The following is a 17,893-nucleotide window of genomic DNA, read 5'->3' as shown; positions in this document are numbered from 1 at the left end:
ATATTATTTAGAGACGTATTGCCTTATAACTACATACCCTTGTTCTTCATCTATAATTGACGTAACTGCATTTCCACGAGTACTATACTGACTGTAATATGGTTCTTCATATGCTCTGTTGGAACCACTTCGTTCTGGAGAACTCATGTATCCATCTGCGGTAATAAACGTTTTTAAGAAAGTGTTAGTTGGACTTTTAAGTTAAAATAGCTAAGTTTAGACTCATCTAATTTTTTTTTTAATTTTAAATTTTTGAACTATGACTACACACTAATAAAACAAAACAGATGTCTGTTCCCTAACACTGACCCATGCGAGCTTTACCAATAACATAAAATACAGTTATAAATAACGCACAATGTAGTCGAACATACTTTCCGTCATGGTACATAGTTTTGGTTTTACTTGACATGATTATTTGAATTTCATTCATCATTTGTCATTTTTTATTTCACTATAATTAAGATTCTTCAAACATCAATAAATAGATTAATAATAAAGTCGTGTGCTAAAAATCAAATATAAATAAATCGATTTATACTTTAAGAAATCGAAACGTAAGTAGGTATGGCTTCAGTGCTTTTTTTTCCTTGATTTGTGTTCCGTCGACCTTGTTTTCCATACTGAGTACCAATGCTATGGACCCTATCGACCCATCAACTCATGGACCGGGAGCCAACGGCTTTACTTCCCTTCCGAAAGAAGGCGTGATCAGAGTTTTTAAGCTTCAGAAAATCCCGATGGTGCTGACTAGGATTAAACCCAGGCCCTTTGGAGTGAGAGGAAATCACGCTTACCACTACATCACCGGGACCACTGGTTTCAGTGCTAATCAATACTCAATTCTTGAAAAGCACAAACAGAAGAATGGATAAATGGAGAACTGAGCGATTAAATCGAAGGGAATTCATCAGAATATCTTGTATGGATTTTTGTCTCAAGATATTTTTTAATAGATGACATCCTTGTGATCAGTAGACGCGCACCTTACGGACTTGTCCAACGATACAATTCGAATTAAAGATTTCATTCGATTTCAAATGGAATGAATTTTAGGCGCTTGCTGGAGGTTCCTAATACTGATGCGTCTAGCTTTCTGAGTGGAAGCATCATAGCAGCCCAAATCATTATACGAAACTTTGGTAAAGCCTGATGAAGACTGCACATTGTAGTCGAAATACGTATCTGTCATGGATACCAAAATTAATTAAGTGGAATTAAATGGAAGATAACCTTTTTTTTGCAGTTTTATTTAAGCATTCCGCTAACAACCCAATTTCATTACTTCACGCTTATAGTAGTTTACATTTGACTACAGCAAAAATAATTACTTACTCGTGAGTGTTTTCTACCCAAAATTAAGTTCAATTGACACAAATTTGAGAATATCTCATATACTGACTAGTAGGTTATTGAACGATAGTCATGAGAAAATCGAATCTCTAGTTCCGTTTTTGACAACAACAAAAAGTGAGACTGGGATGTAAAACTCAAAATTACCCAAAATTAAGTAATAAGAACTTAAATTTAGCGTATTTTTTTCTCTGTGTAAGTTGATGTTTTTGATTTTTCTACACCGTGATATTCAAATGGGAGCTGGGTACGCGGGAACCCCGTCGCATACATAACGGGTAAGATTTTTTTATATTTTCATTAAACAGCTTAATAAAAATGCTAGCTTTTGTGAAACTTTCAAATTGAATTAAAGTGAAAATCTCAAATTGAATTAAATTGTTCAAATTTGTTTGAAAACATAGTTTTTGTAAATTGTAAAACAAATAATTAAAAATTCATTAAGAATTGTTTCTTGTGCAGAAATGACAAACATGTTGTGACAAAAAGTTACAATCTAAAAGAAATCCTAATTTTGATGATTTTCTTTTTTTTAACTAAATTTAACGTGTGTGTCCGGTTTAAAAATTTCACAGAAGTTTTTTACAAGCTTATTTTTGTTAAATGTTTTTTAACTGTTCAGTTTTTTTATGATTCGAACACTTTTTGATCGCTTATAGGGGGAGGTAGCTCATCTATTTTTCCAGTTCGCCTCCTAGCATCGTGCTATAAGGTACCAGGCGATAACCAGGGTAGTTGATCGATAGCTCAATGACGTCGTTTCGTTGGCGTCTGCAATGGGAAATTCTCATAGCAGGCGTTGACGATGGGACGTTGTCGAGTTGTTGAATAGCAACTATCGTGGTAACTCACCGATTACCTGTCGATCTGCCAAATTTGGAAAGACGTCTGCATTGAATTGTCTCATATAATAATATTCCACCCACTATATCACAAGAAATTACGAGTAGCTGAGTGGAATGGAGATAAGTTAAGCACAAGTTTATCGTTTACCAAAACGAACCCTACTGCAAACCCAACCCTCTTATCCACGATCCCAGTGATTCCTCGTGGAAGTGCAGAGGTGTTCTCGGCTTCCATCAAAGCGAGTGTCATGTCAACGCAATCCTTCCCATTCCTTTCTTGACCTGTGTTCGGGCGCGGCCGGCGCTGGTATTGCCTAATTTAAGATCACCAGTTTTTACACATTGAGGATGATTGCTAGTCCCAAGCATCGTCTATTGGTTCTCTGTGTAATTACAGCTGATCTGGCAATAACAGAGTAGCAACCGTGGGCGGTCGATCAAGCTCAAGCTCAAGCTCAAGCTCAAGCTTGAACACTTTTTGATCGCTTATATTTTTCATTTCAATTGCAAGTGAAATTTTCATGCAACATTAGTTAATTCTAGTATTTTCTTCAAATTTTTTAGGCAAATTTTAGTTCAAATAAGAATCTTAGATAAAAATGTTGGTTTTGCAGTAGGGCTTGTTCTGGGAAACAGTTCACTAAATTAATGTGAAGTATTCATATTAATAATAAAGTGAATAACGAATCTTGAATATGAAGGAGCTGATATTAAATCCATAAAGTTCTGCTCAGTGAGCAAAAACGGTTGCACTAAGGCCACCAAGCCCCTCATATAACTTCAAACCATCTATGATCGAGTTGTTGTTGTACCCATTCAAATCCGTCGACAGAAAGGTTAATTTTAATTTATTTTAACGTTGTAAGAACGATAAATGTTGTGTCTTGTCTCGCATCGCGTCTTGTGAGCGTCTTGTAATTCTTATATGAGCACAAAACATAAAAAATAAAAAATAAAAAAATAAATTTAGGTTATTTCATTATATTCAAGGAAGTTCCGAGTACTTCGTCGATTTTCAGAGAACTTCAGAGCAGTCCCATTAACAAGGAATTGTAGGATATTCGGAGAGTTTCAGGAATGTTCTGGACAATGTTGGGACATTGCAAGGTCTTCAAGGAAGTTATATGAATATCAAGATAATTACCGGAACATTAGAAAAAAATAGTTAACTTCAGGCAAGCAACAACAACGGTAGGGAAGTCCAGAGAAGTTCGGGAAAGTTACACGAGCTTCAAAGCCGATTTCAAAACTTCAAAAAATTACGGGAGCTTCCAGGAAGATCCAGAAACTGCATATCCATTCAAATAACTTTAGGAGAATTGTGGGAACTTTTATAAAATACTGAGTAATTCTGGGAAGAACTATAATGAAGTTCGGGCAGTTCGGATAACATCAGGTAAACACGTTAAACATCAGGAAAGTCTAGACTTATCGAGAAGAAGAACAAGATGTTCAATATCTTCTTTTCCGTACTGAGTGCCAATGCTACCGACGCCAGGGAGGCAGCCCCCACACTTGAACCCTACATATTGACCCATCAACTCATAGACCGGGGACCATCGGCATCAGCGATTGTATGCCTCAGGCGGCACCAACTGAGATTGAACCTATTCCCTTTGAGGTGAGAGACAATCGCGATTACCACTACATCACTGGCGCCGCTATATGCAGTTCCATGATTTCCAGGATAATTTAGAGAACTTCATTGAAAATCTACTTATATTCTTTCGATTTAATATAAGGAAAATTAAGGGAAACTTAAAGAAGTTCCGTAAACTTCAGAAAAGTTCAAAGAGCTCCAGGAATGTTATGAATTTTTAGGAGAACTTCGAGAACACAGGTGTCCGGAGAACATCAGGAAAACTTCGGGAACTTCATAGATGTTCAGAAAATTAAAGAGGAGATCCGAGAACTTCAGGGACATTTAGAGTAATTTACGGCTAAAAATCTCTACAAAAAAGTTTTTTTTAAATTCAGAGAAATTAAATTTCGTAAGCTTCAGGGCAGTTTCGAGAGATGGGGAAACTGCAGCGAAGATGATTGCAGTTCCATTAATTTCAGGAAAATAGCGAGAAATTTAGACATCCTCCCCAATTGTCAAGTACAGTAGCCCCTCCATATATGTGGTGGGTGGTACTATCCACGCACCGCTGTTTCTTGACTTTCCGTCAACCAATAAAGCTGATTTTATATATATTTTTATATATATTATGTAGGGGAAATGGCTCTAATGTTGGCCTATGGATCTAAGATTGGGCCCATCGCTAAAAATCTGCTATTTATCAATTGTATCTAGATGAACGCGTCATTGGGACGGTACTAATGGATATTTTTGGTTGCTTTTGAAAATTTAGTCGATTGCTGAATTTATGTATGGGCCCAAATTAGGGACGCTTAGACCGACATTACATACATTTCCCTTATATGTATAAAATTTAGTCGATTGCTGAATTTATGTATGGGCCCAAATCAGGGGCGTTTAGGCCGACATTAAATCCATTTCCCCTATCTACAGAAAATCAGCTCAATTCGTTGAAGGGCTGCCGAGAAATAGCAGTATGAAGAGGTTACTGTAGTAAATAAAACTTCAGATATTTGAAAACTACATAAAGTTTATGAGAGCTCCACCGATGTTTAGAGCCTATCAATGAATCGTAGGGGTTCTTGGAACTCTTCTATTAAGTTAAGGGTATTACTATGTAGTACTATGAGCTTCATAAGAAATCCAATAATTCTAGAGATGTTCCGAAAACTTCAAGTAACACCAGAGAACCTGAGGGCTTTTCCATTAGCTTCAGACATTTTTAAGAAGTTTTGAGAAATTGTTAAAACTGCAGCAACCTCCAATAAATCCAGAATTATTGTGGAACTCTCGGAAAGTCCAGAAAAGTTCACGAATGTCTAAATATGTTATGATAAATTTCGTGAAACTTCAAAACAGTTTCATCCATTTGTGGAAATTTGTGGGAACTTTTAGAAGTTTCAAAGACTTGAGAAAAGTACTATGGACTTCAGGGAAGTCAAGAGAACTTAGATAAAGTCCACATATCTTCGAGGAAGTCCAGAGAAATTCAAAAAAAAATTCCGAGAACATCAGGAAAATTTCAGGATTTTCAGGGATGTGCTATGAACATCCGGAAAATTAGAGGTTCTCTATGGATTCTGCCCTACATATCAAATCTGACTATAGCAAATAACAGTCACCTTTCAAATTACCCTGTCTGCCGGTAACTGTTGGAGATTCTTATTCTCTTAAATTAATGTTTCCCCATTCATATTTGTGAAAGATGATAGTGAAAATAGCAAGGTCGGATAAAACAGTGGTTAGGGGTTTGGTTTATCAAGGTTAGAGTCTGGGTTCAACTCTTGTTGGCGAAAACGAACCGATGTCACTTTATGAATGACGCTCTTCTCTATTAGTATTTATAAGATTTAGGCAGGCTGATTGCAGAAAAGTTATCCCCAGTATCACTTAGAGGGAAATTAATTGCATGTACATGCAGTTATAGATGCCTATATTATAATTATGGGCGGTCTTGAAAAAGGCGCATAGATTTGAGTTGGATGAGGATCCTTGAGTCATTTTCTACAAATGGTCCTTGCAGAACAATTAATTCCCTATGACCAAAATTGTGAATACATGGAGCCAATGCATAAAAGGGGCCAATGCATAACTAAAGGTACTACTATTTAGTCAAACATGGTTAGATTTTTCTGTCCTAGCAAAAGAAATTCCAGTTTGTCGCATAGTGTAATTAATCTGTTAGAAAAAATTATGTCCTTAATAAGTAAAATTTATTTAAAATCTTTTTTACCGATCAATTTTAGGACAGTGCCATATCCGAACCGTTTTAAAAAATGAACGGTTTTTTTTGCCAAAATCTCTGTACTGGCGACAACCAAAACCCACATAATTGCTCCTCCCCTGATCCTATCCTTCGACGAGTTACAGCTTAAACCTAAAAAATACCTCGAGGATTCGGTCCAACTTCTACTAGACCTAGAAAAGTAAATTAAGTTACGAAACAATTAACTATCGGCTCCGTAAAGCTAATGCGACTGAGCCTTTCAAATAAATTAACTAGATATAAAAAAAATCGTGCCAAAATCTAACGGGTACTAGGGACAACGGCTCTAATGTTGGCCTTTGAATCTAAGATTGAGCCCATCGCTGAAAATCTGATTTTTATCAATTTTATCTAGACGTCTAACGCGTCATTAGGACGGTACTAATGGACATTTTTAGTCGCTATTGAAAATTTAGACGATTGCTGAATGTATGTATGGGCCCAAATTAGGGGCATTTAAGGCCGACATTACATCCATTTCCCCTATATAATGAGAAACTTCACCCACGGCACGAAGTAACGGAAATGCTGTGTTTCGGAGTATTAGTTTTGTCCTGACTTCTACATTACAAAAAAATCCTAGCTAATTGTGCATTAGAAGCAAACAATTCTGAATTATAATTGTGATGTAAACATTCATTCACATAAACTTTTATTTCATTTCACGCAAACAAGCAACTTGTAAGCAATGTTGTTTACAAATATGGGCTTTTGTATACAATATTTGCAACATTTCAGGAAATGTCTCAGAACGTTACACGATTTATAGTGCAAACTTAGATGATACGTGACGCTCCTTTTATGTACATCATATTAAACATAAATTTACACTTTTTTCAAACTGTGTATGCCATGATTAACATGAAAGTTATATGAGCTCAGAAAAGGAAATAAGGGAGCTCGAATAAATATATATTTATATAAATACAGATTTCTGGTAAACCTTGCCTCTAGTCTATGATATAAATGGTAACGTTTAGATAACATGTAAATTACCTGGAATGCTATAGAGCTGATCTGGGGAATATGGAAACGATGATGGACCGATACTGCCTTTCGATCCATACGACCGTATTGGTTTAGTAGGCAGTCCTGAAAGTAAAGCATACCAGAAATATGAACAAAACGAAATCGAGACAATGTGTATTTATTATTTGTTTGTATTAATCAGTTTAACTTCAAATCTCATCCCTGAACAAGTCAAGAATGACACAAAAACAAATCAGTTTATGAGCGAATTAAGGCAGCACCTTTTCATTTGTCACTGCCTTATGGCTTAGAGTTCAATTAAATCAATTATAAGAATATACTCTAATAATCTACAACTAACATATTAAATCAATTAAACAATCCTACATTTTTTTATTTTTAAAGGTTTTTCAACTCCTTGATAAATGTTTTATATAAATATACGCTTTAAATCATTATTTTGATCTAAAAACAGCATGCATATTGAAGTTCTTAGTGTGTTAAAGATTATTGAGTAAAGTTAATATTTAATAGCACTGGTATTTACTTTAACTAAAAAACTATGGCATTAATATACGGCCAAATTTTGTTTATGAGAGTAATTGGGCTAGCAACTGAGCACCGTTTAGACCGTTTTAAGTCTTGCAACAATATTTGGTGGGATTAGAAGGCTATTCAGTCATAATAATGTTATTAAGCCAAGAAGAAATATCAAACAGCAAACTTCCAAAAAATCTTGTTGTAAAACTAATAAATGGGTCCTCCCTTAGCTCAGTCGGTAAAGGCACAGCAACAAAGCAAGACCATGCTGGAGGTGGCTAGGTTCGATTCCCACTAATTTTAACTTTTGACACAAGTTAAAAACTGGTTACTTCACCGGGGGTTCCCGGAACATGTCTGGATATGGCCAAGTCGGTTCTGGACGCTTAAAATGACCACTGTTGATCACTGCATCTACAAACAGTATGACTGTGTCCGTAGTATCATAGTAGACTGTAGTATCGAAGTTTTTCTGATCGCTTTCAAAATGCTTTTTTTTTAGGAAGTTGAGATCGTATTCTTTTTCATCAATACTATAGAATTTGTTGGTTACCATTGTGCGAAGGTCAGGTTTATTTTGAAAAAGTTTTCAACATTCAACCCATCATGCAGCACATCAAATCACATGAAAAACACATGAAAAATTATTTCTTCCAACCAAAAATAGAATTAATGACATGCAACACGGCTTCTTTAAAGGACGTTCGATCTTAACAAAATTTTATTTGAATTTTTAGACTATTCATATCTGTATTCTATACAGACTTTAGCAAGGCATTTGACTGCATTGACATATCAATGCTACTCTTTAAATTGAAAAAAAAAAAATGGAATATAGCCAGGACTCCTGAAATGGCTTTAATTATATTTAATTAACCTTATTCTGTATGTAAACGGAATTTCCTTCATTCTCAAACAAATAAAATTGCTAATCTATGCCGACAACATGAACCTCTTTTTGGAAATAAGAAATAATGAAGACATCAATATATTCTACAGTGAAATACACATGGTGTAAAAAATATTTTTTAATAATATCTCACAATGGTTTGACTCTTTATAAAATCCAACGGTACGTATGGCAAGGTGAATAAATTTAAAAGTAATCTTTGATGAAAAAATCCATGTTTTGTTCAAACCCTTTCAAAAAAAGAGTTTAAGTGCGGGATGTGCTTAGTAGGACGGAAATTAGAGCAATGGCCCTATTGTCTTGTATTTCCGGGGCAATAAATATTGTCTAGACTCCAAACTTGATCCGACTTACAGTTATTATTTAATAGAAATCCCAGGCCGCAAATATTTGTTCCGGAGATATAAATAAAATAAAATAGTGCTTTCTTGAAAATTCTGGAAAATAGATAATGCATGGACCATCTATCTGCACAAAAAATTGGATTTATAAAAGTTAGACCAAAATAAACATCTCCTCTAAAATTGGTCCAAATCGTAAAAGGTCAATTTCACTTGCCTCAGACACTTGGCGCGGAATGACCCATATTCGGAAACGAATCAATTTTTATTGCACGTATGATTGCGAGTGTTATTAAAATAGAAGAATCCATAAGAAAAAAAATTGTTCCCTCTATTATACGAACCAAAATAAGAAACTGACACAACTATACATAAAATAGTGTCTTTCAATGGATGACGATCTTAATAATCCACAAACACAAAGTAATAATGAAGCAATAATTTTCCAGTAAACTATAGTACGAAAAATCTACATTCACGTAGTAAACTTCAATCAGTAAGCTTAATTTATTTTATTATTTCCTTTATTTGTATCAGTCCAATTCCGACTTGATTTTTTTTCTTCAGAAAAACCACTGGAAAATCAGACAAGTAATTTTTATCATTTATTCGACACCCTGTCAAGGTTATTGCGGGTTAATAACCACAAAATTGACAGTATAAAAATAATAATAAGTTCTGATGACAGAATACCACTATGATCATGTTTTCAAGGGTGAACCAATTCAACGCACGCTTTTCTACCGTTCGCAATACTGCAGTGCAATGGTCGCCACCTTGAGGAAACCTGTGTCATCGCTAAGCTTCAGTTTACAGTATACTTCTCGGTTTTTAATGAGACTCAAATTTCATCTTTTTGAACCTATGCAGAACAATTTTACATAAAAAATTGTCGCAATTATTATCACACACTGCGGTATTTCTGGTTACTGAAACCATTGTATTGCCAACCACTGGTTGCGAATTAAAACACTATTGTAGCAGTTGCTAATTTTTATAAAATGTGTTTGAGTATTAAAAAGCATTTAAGCGCTTGATTGCATTTTATCAAACATGATTGGAATTAATCGATACTTGTCACCCCAAGTTACAAGTTGTTAGTGTACTGCGTAATATTTACTTAAACACAATTTATGTACACACTATATTCTCTTGTATTTTCGGGGCAATAAATATTTTCTAGAATCCAAAATTGATCCGACATATAACCAGTTATCTTCCAATAGAAATCCCTGGCCGTAAATCTTTTCAATGCATGTTTGGTATCTATCAAAATGAGAAGGTTAACAACACAAATGACAGCTTAGGCTCTCAGCCCTTTCGTTCCAGCATCATCAAATCAATCAAGATTGACCTTCCGCAAGCGATCACTAACCAGTCTGGTGTAATGAACCAGATGACTATTGATACACAAAATCGTGATGTCGGGCGACCAAAGTGAGATAAATTCTTGGATGTGTGTGTGCATTTTGGTCTTATTTTTTAAAGCCTAATATTTGTAAATTGATAAATTAATATAAATATTATTTCTTAGAAAATTGTTACAAACTATACCTAGTTTAAATTATTACTGAAGAAAACTTACCTAAACACCTAACTTTTTGGGCCCAAAATAGAAACTTTTGTCTAAATTACATTCCATATACCTGTATAAAATCATTAACTTTGTTATAAGACCATCAGACAACTTAATGCGTTGCTAAAAAAGCCAATATAAAAAAATACATTCGATCCTAAATGGTTGACACAACCGCATGTACAACAAAGTAAAAAGAAATGAGACGCGTGACTAATTTGTGATTCGATACGCTTACATTACTATTTTGAAGCAAACAATTTGCAAGCACCAGAGCTTGCACGAAAATTGCGCAGAGATGTTACGTGTGCTAGCCCAATAGATCGATAACATTTAATAACAAAATCAGATCAACCATCTGCGAGATCATTAGTGAAGGTAATTCCAAAACGCTTTTTTACGAGAGACCCCTTGCTAGCAACTTGCTCTTAGCTTGAACACATTCGCGTGTACGCTTTGTCTATGTGTTTTTAATTTCAATCCCAGGTGTCAGCCTACATGCGTTATAATTCATTGGCAATGATGTAAAGTAGCACTCATAAATGCAGTCATTTAACAGTGGGATAACCAGAAAAACTAAAACCTGCTATTGTAAAGAGTAACGGTAATTAATTTTAAAAATGCTAATTTAAAAACTATCTGATATAATCATAGTTGAAGCCTTAATAAAGCTAACCTAATATAACCATAGTTAAAATAAGGCGCCATTTTTGCGGTAGAAGGTAAATATAGGGTTTCCGAGCTTTATCTTCTTTAGCTAATCAGTCATACTTTCAGTTCGTCATTTCAAGTCGTTTCGTGATCTCCTGTTTTCCTGTAATTTTTCAACGAATATCTGTGAAAAATCACCGAACTGTTTACCGAACGTTCAGCTGTTGAGATTTCGGTAAAATTTCACAGATATCGGTAAAATAATATTATTGTGTAGAGATATTTCAACTTTCCACCCAAATATATTATGCATAGTGGAATGGCGTTAGCAACACACTATATTTATAAAGAAAACAACGAGAACCTAGGAAAAAAAATCAACTACAACAATGACCATCATCATCAAAACACTAATGAATGAGAGAAAAAAATTAATCATTAAATGGTATACACCGTTTCAATTTCACCCTTTAATAGGTACTTTAAAATAAGAGTGTATTCAAAGAGCACATGCAGACATAGTAGAAAAGCAATGACGAATCTATTCGACCAATTTCCTTGAAAATATGTATAATTGTTAGTTAAATGACATCATCCAAATTTGTGCTTGAGTGCAGCTATTTTGAGTGTTGCCGCAGTATTAAAAATGGCAAGTTCAATATTTTCAATCAAATCGATGCACAAAACCTGCCGTGATGAACTAGCCTACGGCTAAAAATCACGGTAATAAAAAAAAATAAAATGCACAAAACCGTTCCTTCTAATAAAAATTACAGGGGAAACATATTTGTTTATATCCTTGTTAAATTTCCGTCGGTCTCAGTTCCACAACTGAGTGCCAATTACCGATGTCAGTGAGACGATTCCACACCTGTATCCTAGATATTGAACCTGAGTCACTCATCTAGTTTAAGGGGGGAAATACAAGTAAAATTTTTTTTATAGATTTTTTATATTTTACTTTAAATTTTTTTGAAAAATGCTACGAGCACGAGGAAGGAGTGATCAATGGCGCCGGTATCGCCGATTAACCGTAAGTTCCAGAAACCATGTTTTTGCACAACCCAAAACTTTAAACGCATTTTCTCGAAACGGTGTTTTCCAAATTGGCGGGAAAGATAACTCAAAAAGTTCTCATCCAAATAATTTGAAACCTGGCGCATCTTAAAGGAAATAGATTTTTACTCTATATGAACCACTGATATCATGAAAAAATTAACAATAAATAATTTTCAGGTCTGCCAAAAGTGGAAAAAAACAGTGAAAAATCAACTTTTTTTTTTTTAAATATTTTTTTCTAAATTTTTAAATCGTTTTTTTTTTGGTTTTATTATAGAACAAAAAATTTTTCTGAAAAGGTCCAATTGATAAAAGTATGTTTTGTCCATTTTTCAGGTCTCTAGAACGCCCGCCAATTACCAATCCCCACCGGAGGCGACCTCCTTCCGATGTGACCCCAAGAAGCCACAGAGGTTACACACCAATGAAAAAAATCTCAAATGTAGAGGAAGATTTAAGCAATTTAATGCAAAAAACTCCAAAAGTTTGCGTTGTTTAATTTGCTCACAAAAAAATTCCGAAAATCGTCGAGTTTTTGACGTGTTACTTGTATTTCCCCCCTTAAATAATAGGATCCTAGTTTATTAAATGCTAACTTTTCAGAATTATAAAAATAAAATTTTAAAAATTAACAAACTTTGTAGTACATAATTGTAGGAACATGTTAGAACTATTTTTGAAATTTTACCCGAAAAGATTAACATATTTTACCTTAACCTCTTTCGTTTAAACATATATCTGATAAATTTTATATTGTAGTTGATACTTACCGGTTGTGCTCTTGCTTCTGTCGGAATACATTCCCCTTGGCAAAGTTTGTGCTCCCATATAATAAGGTGCTTTTCCAGTCTGAAAAATAGTACAATGTATTCAAAGAACGCATTAGTGAACATAAATACCTGTCATAAGCAAAACAAACAAAAAATGATAAAGTGCTTTCCAAAATCTCTATCAACGTGGATTAATTAAAATTAGTTAATACTATTAGATTTACTATTCGTAAGTTCATAATTCAGCTATTGTAAGCTTTCGGACCATAGAGAAAGGTTAGCGTATCTAACCTAAAGTTTATTCTACACACTTAGAAAAAATCATGTAAATTTAGGTGCTTTGAGAGTGACATATACGAGCGTCAATTTTGACATAAATTTGAGTCATAACAGACGCGAAATAAAGCTCAATCAAACGTATTTTTCGTCGAACAACGAACTTTCCAGTCTCGGAGCTCTTAATTCCATCACGTGTAAAATTAGTTATTTCTAAGTGTGCAGCATACGGTATTTCGAATCTGCACTACAGTTAATTCGTTCAATTGTTTACTCAACCTCTCTATAAGCAAATCTAGCGAACTTAGTCAGATACTTATGGCTGTTATGGCGGTTGGGACAAACTCTTGTTGCTTCTATACAGCTGTTATCCTGCTGTTTAGTTGTGTGTGAAATTGAAAAGCGCTTACTCAACCTTTACCCGATTATTCAATAATCACCACATAGTTTTCTCTTGACGCCTGGTTAAATATTGTTTACGCATTTTTTTTTGAGGAATTTATCAAATTTATGTTATTCGATTCGTAATATTAGTTAGTAAATTAGTTATATTTAAGCACACCACCTAATACATTTGTACCGGAACCTGGAATCGAACACGAGACGATCGCATTGACGAACCTTGTTACTAACTACGCCAACACTTTGAACTGACGTAAACAAAAATACACGCCCTTCTACAACAACATTGCTGAGTAGAGACTTTATAATAGTGCACACGAATAACTTTTCTAGACTAGTTAATTCAGCTTTGTATAGAAGCAGAGTAAAAGCTGTAAAACTGCACAAGTCTAAAAGTAAACCTAGTTGACTGTAAAATAGCTTCCAAAGTAGCGCTAACACAGTTTATTAGCTGAGTACAGGTTGTTTAGTTGTTGAACAAGCACTTTTGATGTTCAGGTTATTCAGCAAGAGTGGTTGGTTGTGTAGAAGCCATCTAATGAGTAATATATTTACTTTATTAGCTTTGTTTTGCAGCTACAAGTTGAAAGTTGATTAATGTTTGCATAGAAGTGGTATGAGCGTTTATTGGCTGCTGTTATTCAGTACGACTGACAAATTGAATAATGGTTGTGAAAAAGTTGAGTAAACGCTCTCCAAACCTATTTTGCTAGCTTCTGCTTGAAGCTGTATCTGCAGATTGTTTCAACTACTTTACAGCACAATGCTGGAAAAGTTGGCTTATAAAGCTGAAAATGTTAGTTGGAATATCAGTCACCGTCATGGCCATCTTTAGACTCTTACTCTTCAACGAATCACCTTTCCCAACAAGACGCTCAATCGTCGTAGCAAGCTTGTAATGGAGCATCAGAATAAATTAAATCGGAGTGAAAAGGAATCTCAGCAGCAAATCCTGAATTTCTGAAATCAACTGAATCAGCTTCAGCTCAAATTGCATCATCAAAAAAGGCGTAATGAGAAAACATCGTCGATGACAGCCAAGGGAGCAATGTCTAAAACTCTCCCGAACGTTTGAAGTATCTCAAAAGGATCCTCGTTTCAACTCAACGAGGATCCTCTGTGAATGTTTTCCAGTGGGGACCGAGATTTCGATACCATTTGCACCGCCAGTTCCAGAGCCACGCAAAAACACTCGTTTTTTAGAGATCGCGGACGCTAATTTTTCTGTTGTACATGAACGTTTGCGAAATGTTTGTGATCATCAGGGATACATCGTTCATTTAGGGAGAAGGAGCCAAAAAGTTCCTCATTCACCCGTTGGTAAACAACATTCTACGGCATTCCACTGTCCCCGAACAGTCGCCGAATCACGCGCCATCGGGGCAAAAAAACAGCAAGTACCAGTGTGCAAGGTTACCAAAACTACAGATAAATCTGTTTTTCTACAGATTTTTCGGAGTTTTTAAAACCAAAATTCTGTATTCACAGATTACAGATTGCTTTGATTTCAACAGATTTTACAGATTTTTTAAAATATGATCAAACATTTAATTAATTAAACTTGAGATGTTTAATAACAAGACATTATTTTCCCTTCAGTGTAATTTTATCATCACCAATTTTTATATCTGTGCATGTTTTTTTGTGGAATGAAAAAGGAGAAGGAGAACTGTCAAAGGTATTCTTTTTTTTGCTAATTTATGATACATATATTTTTTATCTATTTTTTGTCTCTGTCAGAAAAATTGCTCAATCACTTTTCAAATAACATTTTTTAAGGATTCAATTAATAAATTATCAACACAGATATCATCACAGATTTTCTGGACACAAAAACAAAGATTTCCTTTTGGCAACCCTGCCAGTGTGTTCAATGAGATTCCATCAACTTTTGCTGAAGCATCTCATATTCAAAAGAGAAGGAATAGCGATGAATAAAACAGGGAATTTTCGCATACAGAACAACAATGCCAACCCAACAAAGAATCGCCTATTGAAGAAACGACATATTGACGATTTTATTCAACTGTATGTTTAATAATACTTGTACAATTTTTAATAATTACTTCTGTTCAGGCTTTGTTCACACAAATCTGGAGAATTTATTCGACCACAACATGGTGTTTGGTTAAAGTATGTCGAGAAGCTTTTATTTAACTTCCATGAGTTGTAGCAGAGCTTTTAGTCGATCAAATGTTTTATTATTCAGCGTTTATTGGACATCTTTGGTTCCTTAGATGATGTATATACTTGATTATTATGTGAAGTAACATTTAAATTAAACACTATTATACATTTATTAAACGATTATTCAACTGCAGGAAAATTAACCCGAAAATAAAGAACGGTTAAAAAACAGACAGAGTTGTCTTTTCAATAGTGTTGTTTTCAGTATTTCTGACGAAGCCGCACAACACAGATACTTGAAAATGTATTACATACATAAATGTACAAATGTCCGTTGCATAGGTTTCAAACCAAGTACCTTCCGATCACCAGCCGCTTGCCTTGCCATCTGAGATACTCTAGAACACATCATATGGGCTGCTCAGTATTCAATAAAAGCTTTCTTGAAACTGAATACCTGCTAACACTCCCTATCGTCCCAAGGTGCAGTGGGCAGGGTTGCCAAAAGGAAATCTGTGTTTTTGTCCAAAAAAAATCTTTTCATCTTAGTTTTTGTCCAGAAAATCTGTGATGATATCTGTGTTGATAATTTATTAATTGAATCCTTAAAAAATGTTATTTGAAAAGTGATTGAGCAATTTTTCTGACAGAGACAAAAAATAGATAAAAAATATATGTATCATAAATTGGCAAAAAAAAAGAATACCTCTGACAGTTCTCATTCTCCTTTTTCATTCCGCAAAAAAACATGCATAGATATAAAAGTTTGTGATGATAAAATTACACTGAAGTGAAACTAATGTCTTGTTATTAAACATCTCAAGTTTAATTAATTGATCATATTTTAAAAAAATCTGTAAAATCTGTTGAAATCAAAGCAATCTGTAATCTGTGAATACAGAATTTTGGTTTTAAAAACTCTGAAAAATCTGTAGAAAAACACATTTATCTGTAGTTTTGGTAACCTTGGCAGTAGGAATCATTAATTCATTCATCGTTGTTTTACATGAGACCAATTCTACCTCTTCACCTCTCCAATTTCCAAGGAAAGGATGCTGGGATATCATGAATTTTGTTGTCGTGAGTGATCGATGATAACGATTTGAAACACAAATAAAAAAAGGGTTGAGCTTGGGATTGAACTCACGACCTTCTACCTGGGAAGCGGAAACGGTAACCACTACTCTACTGATTTTGTCTTGTTAAACTGAACCAGTGTTGTGGAATAATGAATCTAATACGTCGTTTATAAAGCATTTACAAAGCATGCAATTAAAACATGGACACATTGTGGTATACGAGCTATTTTGCTTACTGTATTCACCTTTATAAAGCAATATTGTAAAGCAGTGCAATGAAATCCAATAATAGAGCTAGAAAACATTTATAAGACTTCTAATAAAGCATTTTATTAAATCAATTGAAATCAGTCGAATTAAAGCGTAAATGTATGTGCTAATTACACTTATTCAGTTTGTTATTGGATCAAACTTCTGGTTCTGAATCAGGAAGACAGTCAACGTTTATTAAGCTTTTAATAAGTAAATTAATCATATCAGAGCTAACAGCGGAATAAAGGCGCATCTATCGATCTCAATGAGCTTTTTCAGCACATAATTCGACATCCTGTTTTATTCAGCATTGTACACTCTTATACATCATTTATTCAAAAAAAATAAATAGCGGTTCATAAAAAAAAGTTCTACGATTATGTATGTCATGTGTTTCTTTAAAAACTTAAAAATAAAAAAAAAATAAAAAAATTAATGGATTGGTATCATATTAGATTTTGCTTATGATGATGATGGTTCCACCTCTTACCCCTACAAAGGTTTGAGCTGGACGATTTATCTTTAAGATAATTAAATATGACATTTTAACCAGGTTAGCAAACAAAATCGAACTGGTTTCAGTTACAGATATAAATTTCCTCTAGAGTTTACAGTTGCTTCTCAGCGATATAAATGTGGAAAAGCTCAGGCGTCCACCTCTTAGTTCGCCTTTTTGTCCACCTAAAATATTCATAAGTTTTAAGCAATAAAGAGTTAATGAACAATCAACAAAGCATCCTATTACACTAGCAACCCCACAATCTGATGCTATCATAATTTTAAGCAATGTCAGGAATGCTCACGAACCCCTAATGAGGTTTTGGACAGTGAAATTTCGTGTTTTTGAACGCATCGTTACAGTATATTTTTGACTATTTCAAGGTTTTAGAAATTG

The 17,893-nt window shown here is 34.3% G+C and overlaps 1 protein-coding gene across 7 annotated transcripts in view; it reads right to left on the bottom strand.

The window, feature by feature from the left end:
* The window catches only part of LOC135704875 (coiled-coil domain-containing protein AGAP005037), a 145,519-nt gene that overhangs the window by 69,133 nt on the left and 58,493 nt on the right, over positions 1–17,893 (bottom strand). For all 7 annotated transcript variants that reach the window (XM_065226397.1, XM_065226401.1, XM_065226399.1 and 4 more), the window contains exons 9-11: positions 12,863–12,941; positions 7,043–7,138; positions 38–155 (exon numbers count right to left, since the gene is read on the bottom strand). In XM_065226397.1, the coding sequence (XP_065082469.1) occupies positions 38–155; positions 7,043–7,138; positions 12,863–12,941 (293 nt within the window). The remainder of the gene's footprint in view (positions 1–37; positions 156–7,042; positions 7,139–12,862; positions 12,942–17,893) is intronic.

This window comes from Ochlerotatus camptorhynchus, unplaced genomic scaffold (genome assembly GCF_037179485.1).
Source record: "Ochlerotatus camptorhynchus isolate MF236.1 unplaced genomic scaffold, CSIRO-AGI_Acam_v1.1 ptg000250l, whole genome shotgun sequence".
NCBI classification, from domain to species: Eukaryota; Metazoa; Arthropoda; class Insecta; order Diptera; family Culicidae; genus Ochlerotatus; species Ochlerotatus camptorhynchus.
Note: the sequence above shows the minus strand (reverse complement) of the source record. Positions and strands in the feature narration are given on the sequence as shown.